This window comes from Sebastes umbrosus, chromosome 22 (assembly GCF_015220745.1).
Source record: "Sebastes umbrosus isolate fSebUmb1 chromosome 22, fSebUmb1.pri, whole genome shotgun sequence".
Classification (NCBI taxonomy): domain Eukaryota; kingdom Metazoa; phylum Chordata; class Actinopteri; order Perciformes; family Sebastidae; genus Sebastes; species Sebastes umbrosus.
The window spans coordinates 18,134,798-18,153,447 of record NC_051290.1 but is presented as its reverse complement, the minus strand read 5'-3'; the positions used below and the strand labels follow the sequence as shown (position 1 = coordinate 18,153,447).

Below are 18,650 nucleotides of genomic sequence, written 5' to 3'. Positions count from 1 at the left end.
GTCCTCTTTACGTGATTTGGACCAACATAGTATACCAGTTTATCCTTCTCCTGACAAAGCACTAATTACACATCAAGAAATGATGAATGTATAAAGAAATGCTCCTGAAAGACAAGGAAATATCTCTGTGATAAGTCCCAAAGCATTGAATAATGGGTCTTACGAGAAAATCCATCCCTCCTTCTCACTCCTTTCCAATTCTTAGGCAAAAGTCGAGCCAACTCCGATTGGTCTCATTAGGGACAAAATGAAGAATGCAGAGCGTCATAATTATCGGCGCACTGCTGCAAACAGTATTGAGTCAATACAGCATAATGTCAGGAGGGCATTAGTGGGCAATTATTAATCCATATCAAGCTGGGATGGACAATTTAATTATCACCTAATCAATATTTCCAGATCTTGTACAGATGTAGAGCAGTGACCGGGTGCATGGATTTGCCTTCTGTGAAGCCCTGTGTAAGGGCAGCTGGGAACGATAGCAAGGCTGCAGTAAACAGGAACTGTTTCTGCATGCATGGCCAAGGGCATGCAGCTTCTTTCAGTGATGGACACCGGCTCTACTGTACCAGAATATGTTAGGAAAGGAATAACAACTAGGTATGTCTAAGCTGAAAGGCTTTCCTCTCTCCTGCAGTTGTTGTAAGATTTTGTGGAGAGTGCAGAGGAGTGCCTTGGGTGGTCGACACGTTTTAGTGCCACTGTGTGGCCGCTTTGACTTAGTTTGCATATTAACTGACTCAAACCCAGATGTTTGTCTCTTGTTCTTGTTGTTCTGTTTCTCTGTTACCAAAATCAATCTTGACCAAAGATATGACTCTGTGTTCATTACAGTCTGGTGTAGGGATGGGACGATATAGGATTTAATTGTGGATCGTGATAAAAAACACTCACAATAAGTTGATCATGGTGAATTTCCATTATTTGGATAATCGTGAATATCGTCACACGTGACTGGAAAAAGCTGTCTAGCTCGCTATCCTGGTAGGGAAGTGAAAAAATGGAGCCTGATTTTAAAAATACAGTAATTAGTATGTAAGAAAGAACAGACTCGCATAATGTTGCTATCCATCTATCTATCTATTTATTTATTTATTTATCTATCTATTTATTCTGTATTTATGCAGGCGGACCTTATGCTTTATGATGACCTTATCTAACATTGTTTGATTAAGATCGTAAGATTGTCACTAAAAAGGATGTTCACTTAAAAAAAAATGCCTGTGATGCAAGAAGCATATTTGTTTCTTAACAAAATGTAAGGTAATGTGTTTCCAGTATGTGTTTTTTAAAGAGTTTTATGTATATTTTGATGATCATCGGGATAATATTGTGAATCACAACTATTTTGTCCAGGATAATCGTGACATAAAATTTTCTTATCGCGCCATGCCTAGTCCGGTGCCACTCAAGCATTGTCATTTACTAGCAAAGCTCAGAAAGCTTCAACATGATGCAGGAGTAATATACTGATGAAACGGGGCCATGGAACATAAAAAAAGACTGAGTTATTTGTGTAGCTTTTATAAACAATTTGCTGCAACATGTTATTATTGCCTTCTCAATGCAGCCTGAATAATTACTCTCATTGTACCTGAAACAAACTATCTCAAATAATGTCAGTCAAGCTTTTGTGCGAGTGATGAAACAAAATGAACGCTGTGTAACAGGCCCTTGTGCATTTCAAAGACGCCACACAATGAGGCATGGCAAAAAAAATGAAAAGTGGCTGTCTTCCACGAGATAGCAGTCATCTTGAGATAAGAATACCCTGGCATGGTTCTGTTTTGCTTTTTTGTTTGCTATTATTGCGACTCCCATCTCCATCCCTGAATCGCTTTAGTCACTATGCAGCCAATTGATTACTACTAAGTTGCCTGGACCTGGGTTATTTTCACCGCTTATTGCCTTACCGTCTGTCGCAATGGATTATGATTTTAACACAAGATTGCATTTTCAGCTCACTTTTTCTTCCCCAGCACACATTATAAACCTGCATTATTCTTTCATTTTTTTCCCTATAATGCTTGAGTTTCCATTTGCTATAATAATACTACCAAAAGGCAGAGTGCTTCCCTTTGTGCACACCAATAAAAACTCACTTAATTCATGGAGCCTTGCGATGTTGACTCCCAGCTTTGATAGAAGTTGGTTGAAGTCAAACTGAACGACTGCTACTTTGTAGACTAAAGTTGACTTCTTTCGTTGTGTGTGACTAGAGACTTGAAGTGACATCAAAATGGTGACATGTAATATCTTTAATCTGTTTACCTTTGACTTTCATTACCACATTTCAGACACTTTAAAGAACGGTTGAGATAATTTCATAATGTGTCAGAAACCTTATCGTATCTGTAGGATTAAAGGTGTAGGCTCCAGGAAATTATCTTTGAGCTTTGCAAAAAGAAGAAGAGTTGTGACTAAGCAGTGAAGAAACATAAAAGAAATCCCTGTAACTCATATTAACTTTGCCTTTCCTTCAGTCCTATCACCTCATCTGATTCCAATGCCTTTGAAAGTCAATCCATCCATTCTTTCAGTTAATCTTTATCTAAGCTCTTTCTCTCTCGTGTTTGGCTTTCTATTCTATCTACCTACTCCTAATCTGTGTGTCCCATGGCGATTTAAACTCTGATTGTCAATGTGACCCCTTCCCCTACATGTTATTTGTATTTAATTTATTTTATTTTTAAGGCGTCTTACCAAGTATTGTGACTGTCTTCTCTGGAAACAAAGTTGTTGTTTGTATATTGTAGATACAGCCCATCACCGAGGCAGACCTCACAGAATATGGTTATTTTTAGCATAGGTCAAAGTGGATTTTCCAGACCATCTGATCAGTGGTGCTCTTTGGCAGTAATGGAGAATGAAAGCATATTATTACAGCCATATTGTCCATCTCTTGGTTCCATTAGGTGTCCACCTAATGTGTGTAGAGAACACAATACTATTTTTAGACGATGAATATGTGCACAACTGTGCATAGCTGCTGGCGAATACAGTATATATCAGATACTGTATGAGGAGTGTAAACAACAAAATAGATGGACTTGCATATGCGTTGTTGTGCACACTACCACTTGTGCAAAATTGCATTGTAAAAACCTTAGATCATAATAATTTTAATTTATTCTAATTTTCTTTTTCTTTATGTGCATTTCAAATAATCGATTAATCATACATTTTTATGTACAAATTGCAGAAAATGCTGTTTTCAGGCTTGCAAATATGGAGATTTTCTGCTTTTCTTGGTGTTACATATATCGTATCAAACTGAATATCTTCAGGTTTTGAACTGACAAAACAAGACATTCAAAGACATCACCTTGGACATGTTTCACTATTTTCTGACATTTTATAGACCAAACGATTAATCGATTGATCAAGAAAATAATCTTCAGGTTAATCAATAATGAAACTAATCGCTGGTTGCAGCCCTACTGTCTTTGATGCAGAATGAAAACAATTTGTTTGCAAGGTGCATCTCATCCAGTCATGTTTAACCAGGCCTTTCAGTAGCACTTTGCTACCTGCTAACTGACTAATGTCTCCTGGGCGTTCCCACTCTCCTCCTATTGGAGTTGACATAATCTGACCAAATGCACAAATAAGGCCGTCCCAGTGGGACTTAATGGACAAACTACAGTTTATCCTTTCCGTGGACATCTCTCCTTGAACAATCACAACGGGGGGAAAAGCACAGCCAATTAAATTGCGCCGTGTAATGAGAGGCAGCGGCTCATGCGGTGTGAAATTTCTGTCTTAAGCAGGCAGCGGCAGGAAGGAGACTGAGCAAGTGAAAGGGAATCTCTTCAAGACACTCTGATCATTATTTATTTTTCCTCTCTCCGAGGGGCATGAGGAGGAGAGTGGGAAAATCTTATTTGGAAGGTGTACTTAAAGAAATCCATGTAGGCATAAATCCTGACATCATCGAGTCGGCTCAACAGCCTTCCCCCACGTCCCCCGATACGTGCTCTCTTGTACTAACTATGGGACTGAGGGAGAGATAAAAGTGGGGAGATGAGTGGATTAACGGATGACTGCGTAAGGATTGAGTGAGATCGAACTTGAGAGGACTAAAAGTTTGTGATGAAATATGTCAGACTGCGTGTTGGCCTTAAGGATTCGGAGGGAGGAAAACCAGATGAGGTCCTTTCGAGCCAAATGACCACTGTCCCTCTCTGTTCTACATTAATTATCTGCACTTAACTTGAAATATCCTTCATCATGACTCAAGTGATGGAGGGGATTGTGGTAATTAATTAGTTGATGAGAGAATGATGAATAACATGAAAGACTGCACCAAGGGAGTATTAAAGCTAAGGGGAAACAGACTGTTCATGGATGTTATGATGGATGCTGCATAAATGCCTCATAAATGTCCTGGGACCCTTCGATAATTGTGTGCGTACGAATGTGTGTGTGAGAATGCATATTCCATGTTCGGCGGCGAGATGGGATGGGCACTTAGAGCGCCGTGCCATTAGAAACAAGAGCTTGGCTCGGTTTCAACTGGAAAAGCCTATGGGTCTGGCTGTGGCGTGAGAGCATTTTCGCCTCTCAATGGAGGCTTTCACTCTCATTTGCCATAACTAATAAACCACGCTAAAGCTGTGTGTCACAATAAATCTCAGCTCCTCAAATGGCATGACTCACTTGGTGGCGCAGAGAAGCCAAAGAGGGAGCGAGCGTAAGTCGGGGCGAGTGTGTGTGAATAAGTGCGCAAGAGAGCGAGTTAATGAGTGAGGAAGCAAACAAACAAGTGGGAGGGCGGAGTGACAGAAAATAGTGACAGATGTAGTATGTGCGAGAGAGTATTAGGTGAGAAAGACGACTCTCCAAAGATGGACTTTGAGCACTCACTCCATCACTCCACTGAATGTAAATCAACTGTGACAAGAAGAGCTTAGGGCATAAAGATTCCCAATCGGCGTCAAGCATTGGAGAGTGCTGTAGGTAAGAAGGTGGTGGATGTAAGCCTTTCTGGCTGGGACTGAGAGATTGCCCCCAGGCGCACCATGGAGATGAATGGTTTAGACCATTAACCCCACTGCAGAATCTCAACATACCCCACAGGCACACAAATGTGCTGCGCCGAGATCAGTGCTATGTGTCGCACTCTTAGGACCCCTGGAGTGAGACCAAAGCTCCAGCCTAGGGCCAGGTGTTACCCACACGAGCTCACATGCACGGCCACACACACACACACACACACACATAGATGCATGAATTCTGAGGTAGATAATTCAAAACCGCTTTTATAACCCAACTTTTATGTGCTATAAAAGTGCACAAAAGCACACTCCCTGGCTCCAAACACACAAATTCAGGGAGGTAAGATGTTGCTCCCTTAAACAAACTGATGCATTCAGCAATATCCAGGTGGCCCTTTTACAGGATTTTCAAGAAAATAATTAATCAAATGAGAAATAATTCCTGGCGTCATGCAGGCTCATTGACCTCTTGGCTCCCCATAGTTTTACCTGTTTTGCTTATGGTACACAAAATGCAGGCTGCTTTTTTGATTCATATCTTAGTGAATGCCACATGCTTAAAGGTGCTTTAGATAATATTCAGCCACTACTTGTCACATTCTCCCTCCCCTGTTTCATTGTGTTTACTTAACAAGTCGTTGCCAGGCACTTAACGTTAATCTCAGCCATTGATCTGTTTTTTCCACACTCACTGACAACACAGAGATACCATGTGACACCAACATCTTTTTAATATTGGCTCACAAGCCTTGCTAGAAGTGGGAACCAAATGTCAGATATCTTCCACAGAGATAAACAAAACATTCATTTTGGACCCGCCAAAATTTTCAAAATGATTAATTCACAATCATTTTTTTTCAGGACATGCCTTACTTTTATTCAGCGCCTTTCTAAAGGCTCTGTGGATGTATTATTTAAAAAAATTATATTTGTCTACATAAAAATGTTATCTATACGACCTTTTAAGATATGCGTTTTAAAACCACAGAGTGTTAATAATCGCCGAAATTGTAATCACGGGTCTGCCTTTTCTTGTACAGAATCGATTAATAAGCCGTGAAGGTATAGCGGTCGAAGTCATGCTTTAGCCAAACCTGCATTAAATGACCATTTATTATTCTGGGATACCTGTGTGCAGAAAGTGCTTAATGACTCCATCCAGAGTCGGTAGATAAATTAGCTACCATTAATGCACTAATGCAAATAAGGCCATCAGACAATCTCCACCACCTATAGAATATTTAGATCTTGAACATAATGAACGTGATCCATGAACACGCTGCCATTTTGACTTGTATTTTTATATTTAAGAGTTGATTTTTCTGGTTCTATGAGCATAAAAACATCTTAAATCAGTCATCACTTTTGAGCCTCCAGTCTATATTTTAGTGTGACTTGTTCAGACTGCACACTGCGGTAAAATATCATCCGTGCAGGCAACGCTGATGTATTTCAGACCTGACTGGTCCAGTAATCCCATCACCGCAGCTACAGCATCAATCTATTAATTGCACTGTCACTGGGGCAATGTCACGAAACACCTGCATTGTTATACAGTTCACTGGCATGGCGTACGAAGGGTGATCAGATTTAGTACATATGCCAGCAAGGCCTGAATCATGCCAAGATTAAGCCCGGCAGATGCAAAACAGCTGGCATTGTGCTCAGCTCACCGGCTGATCCCGGCTTCAAAGGCATGCTACAAGGTACCCTTTGTGTGAGTGAGTGTGTGTCTGTGTGTGCGCGAGAGAAAGAGACTGTGTAAGTATAGAGGCCTAGTCTGGTGCACTGCGTTAACGTGGTCCTCTATTGTTTTTTTGGCACCTTAAAAGCTCAAAGGACAGATAAGGAGGTGCCAGACTGAGTGAAATCCATACCATTTCACAGTATGATAGACCCAGTCATTTCATGTAGAGGTATCCAAATATATGGATTTAGAGAAAGGGATTCTGGGAGTTTGTTGATTGCCACTCCAATGGATTTACAATTTGGATTATGGTGCTTTTGTTCTGTCAATATTCCCACTCTGAGACATGAATGGTACAGCATGGTGAAATTGCCCCACTATTTTCAAGTCAATGTGTCTTGCAGACGTAAGTGCACTTAGATATAGCGTTAGTGGCTGGGGGCTAGCCTTTAATTACCTGCATCTGGGCCTCTACTACATCTCCATATTGTATGTGATTATCTACTTTTCTTAAGAGTGGGAGGGTCACGAGTGTGGTGAAAATTGCTCAGCTTTTGTGCGATTCTGTGGTCTAAGTGCGAGAAAGAATGACTGCAATCCATAGATGAGGCTAATGGCCTTAAATAATACACTTGGGCGTAGTTGCCGGAGAAATCGGCATTCATGGAGTTAATAATGGGCCTGATACAACCTTTAAACATAATTGCACGGCACATTGTTGACAATGACTTGGTGCAGGCATTTTCAGCCAAAGAAAACGATAATGACTTCTTACTCATTTAGTGCAACCTGCGAGCAAGAAGCATCTTGCGCAGCACTGATAACATTGTTTTATCTCCAATTCCCAGTCTCGTCACAAGGTCTTCATCCAAACAACTAAATGGTAATTAAGCGCTGGCAATCTCAGCGAAAGGTGTTTTCACCACTTTTTATTTGAAGTGTGAACATGATGCGCGCTCCCCTCCTCTTATAGATGTTGTTTTTTTTTTTGTTTTTTTTTAAAGACGTACTGTACTAAGACGCGTTTTGAAATGAACGAGTGGAGCCAACAATGAGATTTCCACTTGAGCAGTGTCCGGCAGAATGATGAACGAGGCGGTAGACTGGGTGGGGGGGAGGGGGATTACAGTGATTTAAAGTTGGATCTACGAGTTCAGCTCTCCTCTTGCTTTAATGTCATTTTATGTGGATACACACTAACATGCAAGATGTGTGTGTTTATTTGTCTAATTCAATGTGTGCCAGGCAGCGTGTGTGGGGGGGGTTAATGTAGGCTGCAGCTCTTAAGAGTACAAACTGTGCGTTCATACGTGTGTGTACGTGCTTGAATCGGTGTGTGTGTGGTTCGCATGTTAGTGCTGTGTGGGTTTGGAGTGAAAAAGGGAATGGAATAGACTCAATTTAAATCAAATTAGCATGCAGGCAAATTAAGCAGAGGGATTTAATTTGAGCTGTTGTAAAAATGCTAATTTCAGTACAGCCCGGAAGCTCATATGCAAATACAACACTATTTTACAATAATTCATATTAGGCCAGGCATGCATAAAGCATACATATTACAGCCTGATGTCATCTGGGGAATAGAGTATCATTAGCTTTCGGACTTGCTACAAGGTGATCCTGTTTCGGGGGGGGGGGGGGGGGGGGGGGTATGCGTGCATGCGTTTGTGTGAACATGCATGTAAGTGTGTGTGTGTGTGTGTGTGTGTGTGTGTGTGTGTGTGTGTGTTCTCGCATGCTTGGGTTTACTTATCTATCCCAACATGCATCTCCCTGATATATAGATGTACAAATACCACTGCTAGTGATCATCTGCATTCCACCCACAAAATACTAGAACTGACTCTCAGGCAGATGTTGTTGGATTGTTACTGCATTACTGCTAAACAAATGACTCCTCATAGAGCACTAGATGCTCTTAGATCATGAATGTGTAACTTGCATCTTTATAGTGAACATATGGTAAACCGATTTGTCTCACAAAGACAGCGCAAGAGTCCAATTCACGTGTAAAAGGAGAGACAAATTCTCTCCTTTGGTTATTTGACAAACACTTAAAAATGACCATCTTCATGTTGTCGCATTAAAAATGTGAGCAAGTAAATCCCCATCCTGCTTTTCTCACACTGCAACGGCTCAACAGAAGTGTCGCATCAATAGACACTTTGCTGTTTTTCGTCCCATGTGGTTCACCTTTGATTGCCGGTGAAAGAATTTGCACACACATTTGATCTGTGCATGCTTCTGTTTACATGGCTGGCTCTAAATGTGCATAAGTGAGAGAGATGAGGTCTTGGTGTTAACATCTTAATGTTTCGAGAGGCTGGAGGGGCCTGTCGATACTCATTTGACGTGTTAAAGAGAAGCACGCTGGCTTGCTGGGACTCCCCACGCCGTCCACTAGCAAGGAGAGGAATCAATTAAAACACTATTAGGCCCAGGGTTTGACATGGTCCAGCTCAGCATGGGGGAGAAAGCGCGTGGGTGTGTGTAAGCCTGTTTCCCCCCTAGATGTATCTTCGTATTCAATAAGCATATTTCTAAAACGGTATTTCTGATATGAGTTTGTTCATCGAGAGAGAAAAAAAAAATCCTATAACAGTCAGCAGTTTTCACTTTTTTGCGGATCAGCTGCTGCTGGTAATGTAGCTCAGTCAGTATAGGTCGATGTGTTGCATACTGTAGCTCAATCATAAAATGATGCCTGAGGGAAACTCAAACTTCTACTGGCTTTTTTTCTTTCCTCAACTCAGTGTCCGACTCATGAAACAATTTATGGAGTTAATGAACGGCCAAGTTATTTAGTGCGGATGCCCACACAAAAGTTTTAGCCTGCTTCATCTCCGCCCAGGTGGAGATGTGAAACGCTTCCATCTCGCCTCTCATCCTCTGACTCTCATCCTCCGACGCTTCCCTTTTTGCATTTTCTGTTGAGCAAAAAGACACAGAGGAATTGTTTGTTGCCTCCCTGCTCTTCCTCTCCTCGCGCTCTGTCCCCTTGGCTCACCGGGGACAATTATGCCCTTCTTTCAAGCTATTGCCAAGCCCAATTTGCCACACAAATTAATTGGTCCGCATTTGAAGAGCGAGGGGGACGGGGTGAAGGAGAAAACGAGGGAGAGCAACAGAGAGAGAAGGCCAAAGACAAAACAATGGCGGAGTGAAAACAAACCAACAGACCAAACAGAGAAGCAACCCTCTAAGATCATTTTTTGAGTCCATCATGTTATCCCAGCTGCATGCAGGTCTCAGCTGGAAGCATTTGCAGAAAGAGCAACGCTCATTAACAGCAATGTGTTTGTTCGGGGGCCCGATTGGCGTTATTCTTGAGAGGGGGCTGCGGTGTCCACTGTGTGGGGTGGCGAGCAGCACTGGCTCCGAGGACCGTGCCATCTGTTGAGCAGGCCGACTCAGCCATTTTCTGCCCTCGCGTGTCTCATATCCTCCACCACGTCCACAGCCGGGGGCTAGCTCACGCCCAAACGAGTCCAGAGCACCAACAGAGGGCAGCTTTCCCTTTAGAAAAAGCAACCCGATTTCTGGTGCTGGGGGTTTAGTCTGGAGCAGACTAAACTGAGTGGTGTTTTGGTCCTCAGCGCACACCACAGATGGGGAGAGAGAGCCCCAGAGTGTCTGGGCTGGGTATGCATACGCAACGAAACAGTAGAGGAAATTAAGGAGCTGCTCAGTCGCTGGAAGGGGCTGTTGCACTGCTTCCAAACAGCAAGGGGAGAAGGTGGGTGAGCAGACAAAGACGCAGGCGGAAACACATTAGAAAGAAAAAAAAAAGCCCGAATAAGAAATGAGGAGAAAATTGGCAAGAGAGCGATTAGGAAGAAAAACAATAGAAAGGGAGTTGGAACAAACACGTGCATGTGGGAGATCAGGGAGCGCAGGAACAGAACGGAGCTAATATAAATCCCTGGGCTAATATGTACTGCCGCCAGTAGATGTGGCTACAAGCAGACACTTGCTCTCTTACCTCGGTTGCAGATAGGACACGCACCTCATCCCCGTGACCTCCCTGACTCCCACAGTCATTAGCAGACAGCCACTGTGGCTACTTCGCGATACGTTTGTTTTGGCTTTGAAATGATGACCCAGCACAGCTGTCTAAGTAGGGTATGAGGTAGCAGCAGCTGCTCACAGCCAGACAGCTAAAGGAAGGAAATTTGGGGGGGATGGTGAGCACACAGGCGTCAAGATTTGGGGGCTGCCGACTGCACTTGTGCAGGTCTCTGTTACATGTGCGACTGTGGAATGTCTGGACACGCGAGAGTGGAAGTTTTGTCGAGGCAGTTGTCTGAGGCAAGGTTTTAGCAATCGTATTTTTTTTTCTCATCAAATGCAAATCCACACTAGACTGTGGAAGATGGGAGTTTCTGAAAAGATAACTACTAAAGAGCCCCCTCAATGGTAACGTTTATCGACTGTTAATGCCGTTTTGGGAAGGTCCCGTAATTAAATTGTGTCAATAAATCCTGGAGCCACACATAAAACGGGGGATAAACGGAGAATACATTTCTCTGCTTGCCTCTTCCCCGCTGTGAGACATATGTGGCGGGAGGCAGAGAAGAAAAATAAAACACATTTGAGCAGATTGCAGGGAACATTTCTCAAGCACAAAGTTGTGAATCTCTCCCATCAATTTTACTTTGCGTGGCTCCGTTGTATATGACCTTGGGTGAACGATCCCTTCAGTCAAGAGATATTCAGCTGAACTGAGGGGATTTCAGTCGGTGCGAAGGGAGCAATAAAACTTTTATTCATCCCTCTGTGACTCCAGAAGCTAATGATTCATGGATCTTAGTGTAAAAAAAAAAAAAAGAGTGTGGGTGGGAGAAGGGGGGGGGATGCCGTGGTGCAGGACCAGAGCTCAATGAGGTTTGAAAACTGTTGTCACACATCAACGGGCAGGTGTCTGATGTCAAGTAACTCAATTCCAATGACTTCTCATGATGAGATTCTCAGCTGAGGCCTGAGCATTTCTGGTTCACATGATGAAGAAAGAGTTGGAAAATAGGGACACATTTTGATAGTATGGCAAGATGAAGAGATGGATCATTGTGCAATATAGGCGTGTGTATAAGTGTGAGGGAAGGAGAAGCACAACATGACGCTAAGAGTACTACTTGCCAATACCCATACTAAGGTTTGACTGGTACAGGATTTTGAAGGATATCAATATTATTATTTTTTTTTCTAAATGGACTTAGTATCTTTAAATATCACCTTCCAGGCGTGTTTTAGGATATACAAAAATACTCTGCTTGAAATAATATATGTGTATTAGGGATGTCAAAAGAACCGATATTTCGGTACCAAGTCGATGCCAAAATTCTGAAAACATGACGGGACATGTTTTTCCACAGTACCACAGGTACCGTAGCATCAGGGCTCTAGACTAACGGCATCCCGTCGTCCCGGAGAGGATAGAAAATATGTTGGGTAGTAAACTCACTATCGACGCATCCAGGGGACACACCCTATTTTTTTCCCTGATAATGCTACATTGTTAACAACAAATCTGTGTTGAAATCGGCAGGACGTTAGCTAGTTAATGTTAGCTCTTGTACACCGATTTCAACACGGGAGGTGACACTGATGTACGCGGTTGTGTATAGAAGAATCCACAAATTGCGAAACTCTCTCTCCTCTCGGTAGGTCGTCGGGCAGTGAGTCTCGCGAGAGTTTTTGCAATTTGTTAGTTACCTTCTAGACAACACTTTGATTTACATTATGATGCGTTCAGGCTCTATTTTGTAAAAATGTGTATTGGCCGAAGGTAAATTCTAACTTTATCATGATGTGTTCAAATGGAATTCCGTGAAATGTAATTTTTGGTGATAAACTTGAATAAATCCAGTTGTTTGAGGGAGATTTTTTCACAGCAATATAAAATAGATAATAGAGAGGGAATTATGATCAATTTAACTTCCTAACAGAAACCAGCATGCAAACGGTAATAAAGGAGTGGCTGTTGAAGAACATGGGATTTATTATTTTACTTTTGTTTTCTACCGTGGTATTGAATTGGTAGAGAATCATGGAATTTCACTGGTATTGGTATTGACTACTACATTTCTGGTATCGTGACATCCCTAGTGTGTATGACAATGTATTCCCCCTCAAAAAAACTTTAATTACCTTTTTTCATTTATAAAATTACACCTAATCCCTTACCTCTGGGTTTTTCAATGAGGGAGTTTACAATGTCTATTCTCGGTGTATGTGCACTTGAGACTTACAGTTTTCACATTGCACTTGTGTAAGATGCATATTTGACCAATATTGGCTTTCAAACTAGTTGAGATGTCACAAAATCATCTTGTCCGTACGTGTTGAACTCAGATTTAAGGTGAGCACAGAGAAACTGTCCCCCTTCAGCAGATGAATGTGAAAAAAAAATCTTCTAGTGTCAAACTCTGCACATACATTATTCTGCGCCGTGAAGGTCATTTTTGAGTGGAGATGGACTTATATTTTTTTCATACCATACCTGATACAGATTCTGTATTTCCCCCAATAATTGTATTCTCCACAGAGTGGACAGTATAAGTAACATCTCACACTGGTAGTGGTAATATCACCCCAGTGTATCAGCAGTCTCATCATAGTACAGACCAGCATGTGTGTTTCATGCATTCATTCAGTATTTATTTGTGTTACCTGAAGTATTGATGTGTCTGATGATGTTCAATGAAAAAAAAAAAATCCCACCCGTGACACCCCGCCCCCAAACCCAGCAGGACACAACACTCAAGGCCCACGTGAAAGCCAACGGTCCACTTACTTTGAGCGTCGGCGAGGTGGAGGAACAGACCCAGGACAAGCAGCAGCGGCAGCAGCAGCGTGGGTCTGGCTCTGTGCATGGTGGGACAGCTTGGCACCAGCATGCTTTGGCAGCCTCGGTGGCGCTGGCTCACAGAGCCCTGTGAGTCAGTCTGGTCTGATTTCTCAGATGCAGGGTATTCACAGCCTATGCAAGGCAAGGAGAGGGATGGGGAAGAGGGAGAGGGAGAGGAAGGGAAAAAAGGAGAGAGGAAGAGAGAGAGAGGGACTGAATGAAACAAAGCTGTTTGGCTCCACGGGTTTTATCTATCCCTGCACATTTCTGACATACCCCCACACAGCCTCGGCTGGAGCTGACAGAGGATAGGAAGAGGCTGATGTGCTCACGGGGTATGTTCTGACAGTTCTCTAAATGGAATAGTCACTTCACACAATGCGTGTGCACGTGTGCATGAGAGGGAGAGCGATAGAGAGGGAGAAACCACACAGATGAAAGGGTGGGCTAATAAGATTTTGTCTTCACAGCTTTGGTCGCGCGCACCAATTAAATACGCCGTATAATAAGAGTACATTTTAAGTCCTCCTAAGATCAGTGTTGATATCTTTTTCACATAAAAAAGCGCCTCTGTTGCATGTTGGGAAATACAGGAGTTAGGAGTTTAAGTCAGTTTGACCACTGAGAGACTGCTCTGACTTTCTTGAGTCTTTTTCAATGAAAGATACAAATGCAGTGTTTTAGTTATACTATGATTTACACCTTCAATAAACCAATTCATCTGAAGCTCATACGTCTGCTTCTTACACCACATGCAATCCATGGCAGATGCTTTAATAGCTCTAAGTGCCTAAACAACGTGACGGAGTAGCTTAGCTTTAGCACACACACTCTCTTTTATCCCGCGCAGCTCCGACAACAAATAAAATCTATAAGACAGAGCGGCTAAGTGTTGCCATTCATGTCTCAGCCCTTTATCGAAGGGACCACTACATTGGCTGTGAAAATCAATGTGATACAGTGAGCTAGTATTAGCTGCAGAGCGCCTCTATCCCTTGTCATCCATTTGCTTAAGCCAGAGCTTGATCCTTGGTGATGGATGCTCTGCGGTAGTCTTCGGCTCGCGACGCGGCTCCCCAGCTAATCCAAGTGTGTGAGCTTCGATGACATACTGTACTGCCGGTTAGCAGGATAGCAGGTCTGTTCTGCAGGATGTTGTTGTTTCAGCTGTGGTGGAGGCAGACCAGCACATGGTCCATGTACCATGACATTTCAGACACTTTATGTACCGTGAGATCAAACATGCCAGATCTCTTGAAGTTTTCCGCAGCTGCAGTAACTTGTCAGTTCAGGAGGCAGCAACTGTGCATATAAATGCTTTTGCTAGAAATAATATTTTATTGGACTGTTTATCTGCAGATTTGACCGCCATCCACTAAAAGGAAAGAAAAAAAAGAAAAACAAACCCCCCTAAGCCCAATCACCAGGCCCGATGATGACAAAGTACCTCATTTCCCTGTTACCAATCATCCTCTTTCTCGCCACTAGCTCTCCCTCCTTCATTTCTGTGGGCTGTAAATGGCAGAAAAAGACGGGAAGATAGCGCACCTGTCACACTCGATTTGTGTTGGGGGGAGATAGACACGACTACCTGTCTCCGAGCGCCGCGGGGCTAGCAGCGAGCGCGAGAGCGGGGGACGTGTGGCGAAGGGAATCAATTTGAGGCAATCTCATCCCCCGCTCGCACCACCACCACCGACACACACACACACACACACACACACACAAGCTTACAAACACAAATGCGTATACATATACATACATTTGAGACAGAATTTTCACATGAGTAGCGTTTGTAGCGACTGTGGATTTGATTAGAATCAACTGGACTGAAAACCCCCGAGCAGGACGTGAGGGGATAAAGCTGCAGCGTGATCATACGTGGTGCAGGTACCGCCGTCTGTCTCCCACAGTTATTGTTTTACGCATATGCCCCTCCGAATCTAAGTGATAGCCTTTGAGTTAATTAATGTGTGAATTTCCATAATGACATGACATTAGGCAGGCACACAAGAAACAGTGCTCAGCAGCCCTCCCTTTCTCTAATCACGCCCGGCACGCGCACACACACACACGCACACACACACGCTGATAGAGGCAAACAAAACCATCTGTATGTTGTGTAACCACCAGCGAGACGACCAAGAGGCTTTGCCATGTGAGTAAATACAAGGAGAAGCTAATGTAAGCACAGCTAAAACGACCCCTCCCTCGAAAAACCTTGATTTATACCAAAAAATGAAAGCAATTATATTTGGTGTTGATTTGTGGTGTTAATTTTTACAAGGAAATTGCACTGCCGATTCCCTCCAAACGTGCTAAGGGGAGTCAGGCCACCTGCCAGACCTGGCAGAGAAGTAGCACTATTGTTATCTGGCAATGGATTTAGCCTAAATACCAGCTTTTTTTGTATGAACGCTTGTGTTAATTACATGTATGAGCACGTACATGTGTACAAATGATCCTTTCCAAAGACTCCCTCAAAAGCGGCCGCCACCTTTGCCCATTTTATCCTCAACATGGCCAGTTTGTGTCGCGCTCTGAACCTTCACTTTCATACATTCGGTGGCATCGATGCTTTCCATTGAACATTTATTACAATAGAAAGGAAAAAAAAAACAATCTTGTCTTTCTTCCTGAGCCCCTGGTGGTATTATTGTGTTCCCATTCAGTGGTGCTTCATTCAAAGGATTTTGCTGCTGATAGCAATCATGCATTATTAAACAAAGCCTGACAACATGCACAATGTTAATTAGAAAAGGGGGGGAGTGTGTGGCAAGAAAAAGAAAGGGGCTGTTGAGCTGTCTACTCGCTCTCCTTCGCCATGATCCTTATCAGAAATGTGAAAGAGAAGGAGGGTGGGATGTTTATACTCCCCATAATGGCTGGTCTCTCTTCTCTATTCTCATTTGAGCGCGCGTGTTTGGTATTCTGGTCTATTTAGACGAGCAATATTATTAAAGGCGGGAAAAAACAAAAGAATCAGTCATATTTATCTTATATTCCCGCCATACCGCAATAAACTTGTTATGGGAAAAGATGCAGGCGGAATAGTTATGAGCTCCCCAAAGCAGCAGGTTCACAACATCAGCTTCACGGCAATTTTGCCTTTCCATGTTCTCGCACACGCTGTCATATTTTTGGCAAACCGAGTGCAAACCAGTGGGAAACAAGTGCTGACATGAGCATGCTACCGATGGTGCCATTTTGAACAAATTCAACGTGGGCTTGAGCATAGCAGTCGTACCACATTATGCCCATCTTTCGTGCAAGTTGGCTAATTTCAATTTGGCCAGCTCCGGGGAATTTCTAAACGCGGGGTGTTTTTAATTTCAGGCTCATGCACAAACTGAATTGAACTTCAAGGAAATGGTAGATTCACAGTATGTTATCCTAACAGACCAAAGCAGCCACAAAAATGCCACCAAATCTATTAAGGCCAATCCCTCTGTAATTAGCGCAACACATGCAAGGACAAAGCACAGCAGAAACTACAGAGGATGTGATCCATACTGCATCGAGTTATAAAAAGTTGCCCAGTATCATGCCCAGCCAGGCACGGCAAATACGAATTAGTTTTCTTTTTATGAGCCAGGACTTCCTATTTCCCTCAGGACCAGCAGAGTTAAAGAATGCAGTAATTACCCCCCACATGCACTTTCAAAATACAATGATATGCAGGGTAGTGAGCACACGGGGTAGGCTACTGTGTTAGTACTGCAACGATCTCTGTGATCTCTCTTTTTGACTTTGCCCCGATGGCTGAAAGAGACAGCTCCTGCTTTGGAAAGCACTTTTAAGTTTAAGTTAAGTAGCAGCGAGGTGGCGAAGAGTTTGGGCCTGCAGCAGATACAGATCCCACCACGTTCCTTTTGCTGTGGACATAATATGTAATTTAACACCCTGATGAAGGCACACTAGGCAACTCCACGGTCTGAAAAGTGAAGCCAATGCAGAAGTGCCTTAAACTTGCATCCTTTTTAACAGCCAGCAGGGGGCGACTCCTCTGGTTGCAAAAAAAAGTCTGATTGTATAAAAGTCTATGAGAAAATGAGCCTACCTCTCACTTGATTTATTACCTCAGTAAACATTGTAAACATGAGTTTATGGTCTCAATCGCTAGTTTCAAGTCTTCTTCTATACAGCATGATGTTCATTTAAAGCATTCATAAAGCAGGGTATACTTTAGGGCGTGGCTACCTTCTGATTGACATGCCGCTGCCACGGCGTCTCATGTCTGGGAGTTGTCCGTGTTTTCATCGTAGAACTTTAACCCTTTCACAGTGTGTTTTCAATTCATGAAAGTTAATTATAACCTTTTTGGTCTCCTAAAAATGTCTTATTCAGCGTTCGGTTGTACTTAGCATCACCCTCTTGTGTCACTTCTGGTTGCAAAAAAACAAGATGGCGATGGCCAAAATGCCAAATTCAAGGCTTCCAAACTGCAGTCCACAAACCAATAGGTGACACTATAGTAACTACGTCCACTTCTTATATACAGTCTATGGTTGGAACATATTTAACTTGTATTGAACTTTACACCTCACTGTGTGTTTGCAAACAAAAAAAAAACATCAGCACAGTTCAGTACACCATTGCCAATATGCTGTTTCTATTGCATCATAGCCTTGTTACAATTCCTCATTGTAGTACTTATTTATAATTGAAACATTATTGCAAATCATAATTTTGATAGTATTTTATTGTTCTTTCTTACTGCTCATTGTTGCTTTAATCTATCCTTGCTACTTCACTGTATCTTATTTATTTGATATTATATGCAAAAGGCTACATTAAAACAAACATTTTACCACTACTATTGACTTATTTGATAGCTACCGGGAAAATATATGGATACCTACCAGCCGTTAAAGTGTCATTATACACACTACACTACTATCTACAGAACATCAACAGGGCTACATTATAGCCCACGTCGTTGTATTATTTAGCATATTTGTTTAGCAAATGTAGCACATAATGGGTCATTTAAGCAGGCTGTCTGGTGTTCACAGTACTATGCTTTAGATTAGGAATGAAAAATGATGTATGAAAGTTGTAGGTTTAAAATGAATTAAATATGAGAATTATGTAAAATAATATAGGTACACGCACATCT

General features: G+C 42.5%; 1 protein-coding gene across 48 annotated transcripts in view; it reads right to left on the bottom strand.

The window, feature by feature from the left end:
- The window catches only part of LOC119481487 (receptor-type tyrosine-protein phosphatase delta-like), a 399,777-nt gene that overhangs the window by 89,548 nt on the left and 291,579 nt on the right, over positions 1 to 18,650 (bottom strand). For all 48 annotated transcript variants that reach the window (XM_037758448.1, XM_037758464.1, XM_037758458.1 and 45 more), the window contains one exon: positions 13,478 to 13,663. In XM_037758448.1, the coding sequence (XP_037614376.1) occupies positions 13,478 to 13,580 (103 nt within the window). In that variant the 5' untranslated portion in view covers positions 13,581 to 13,663. The remainder of the gene's footprint in view (positions 1 to 13,477; positions 13,664 to 18,650) is intronic.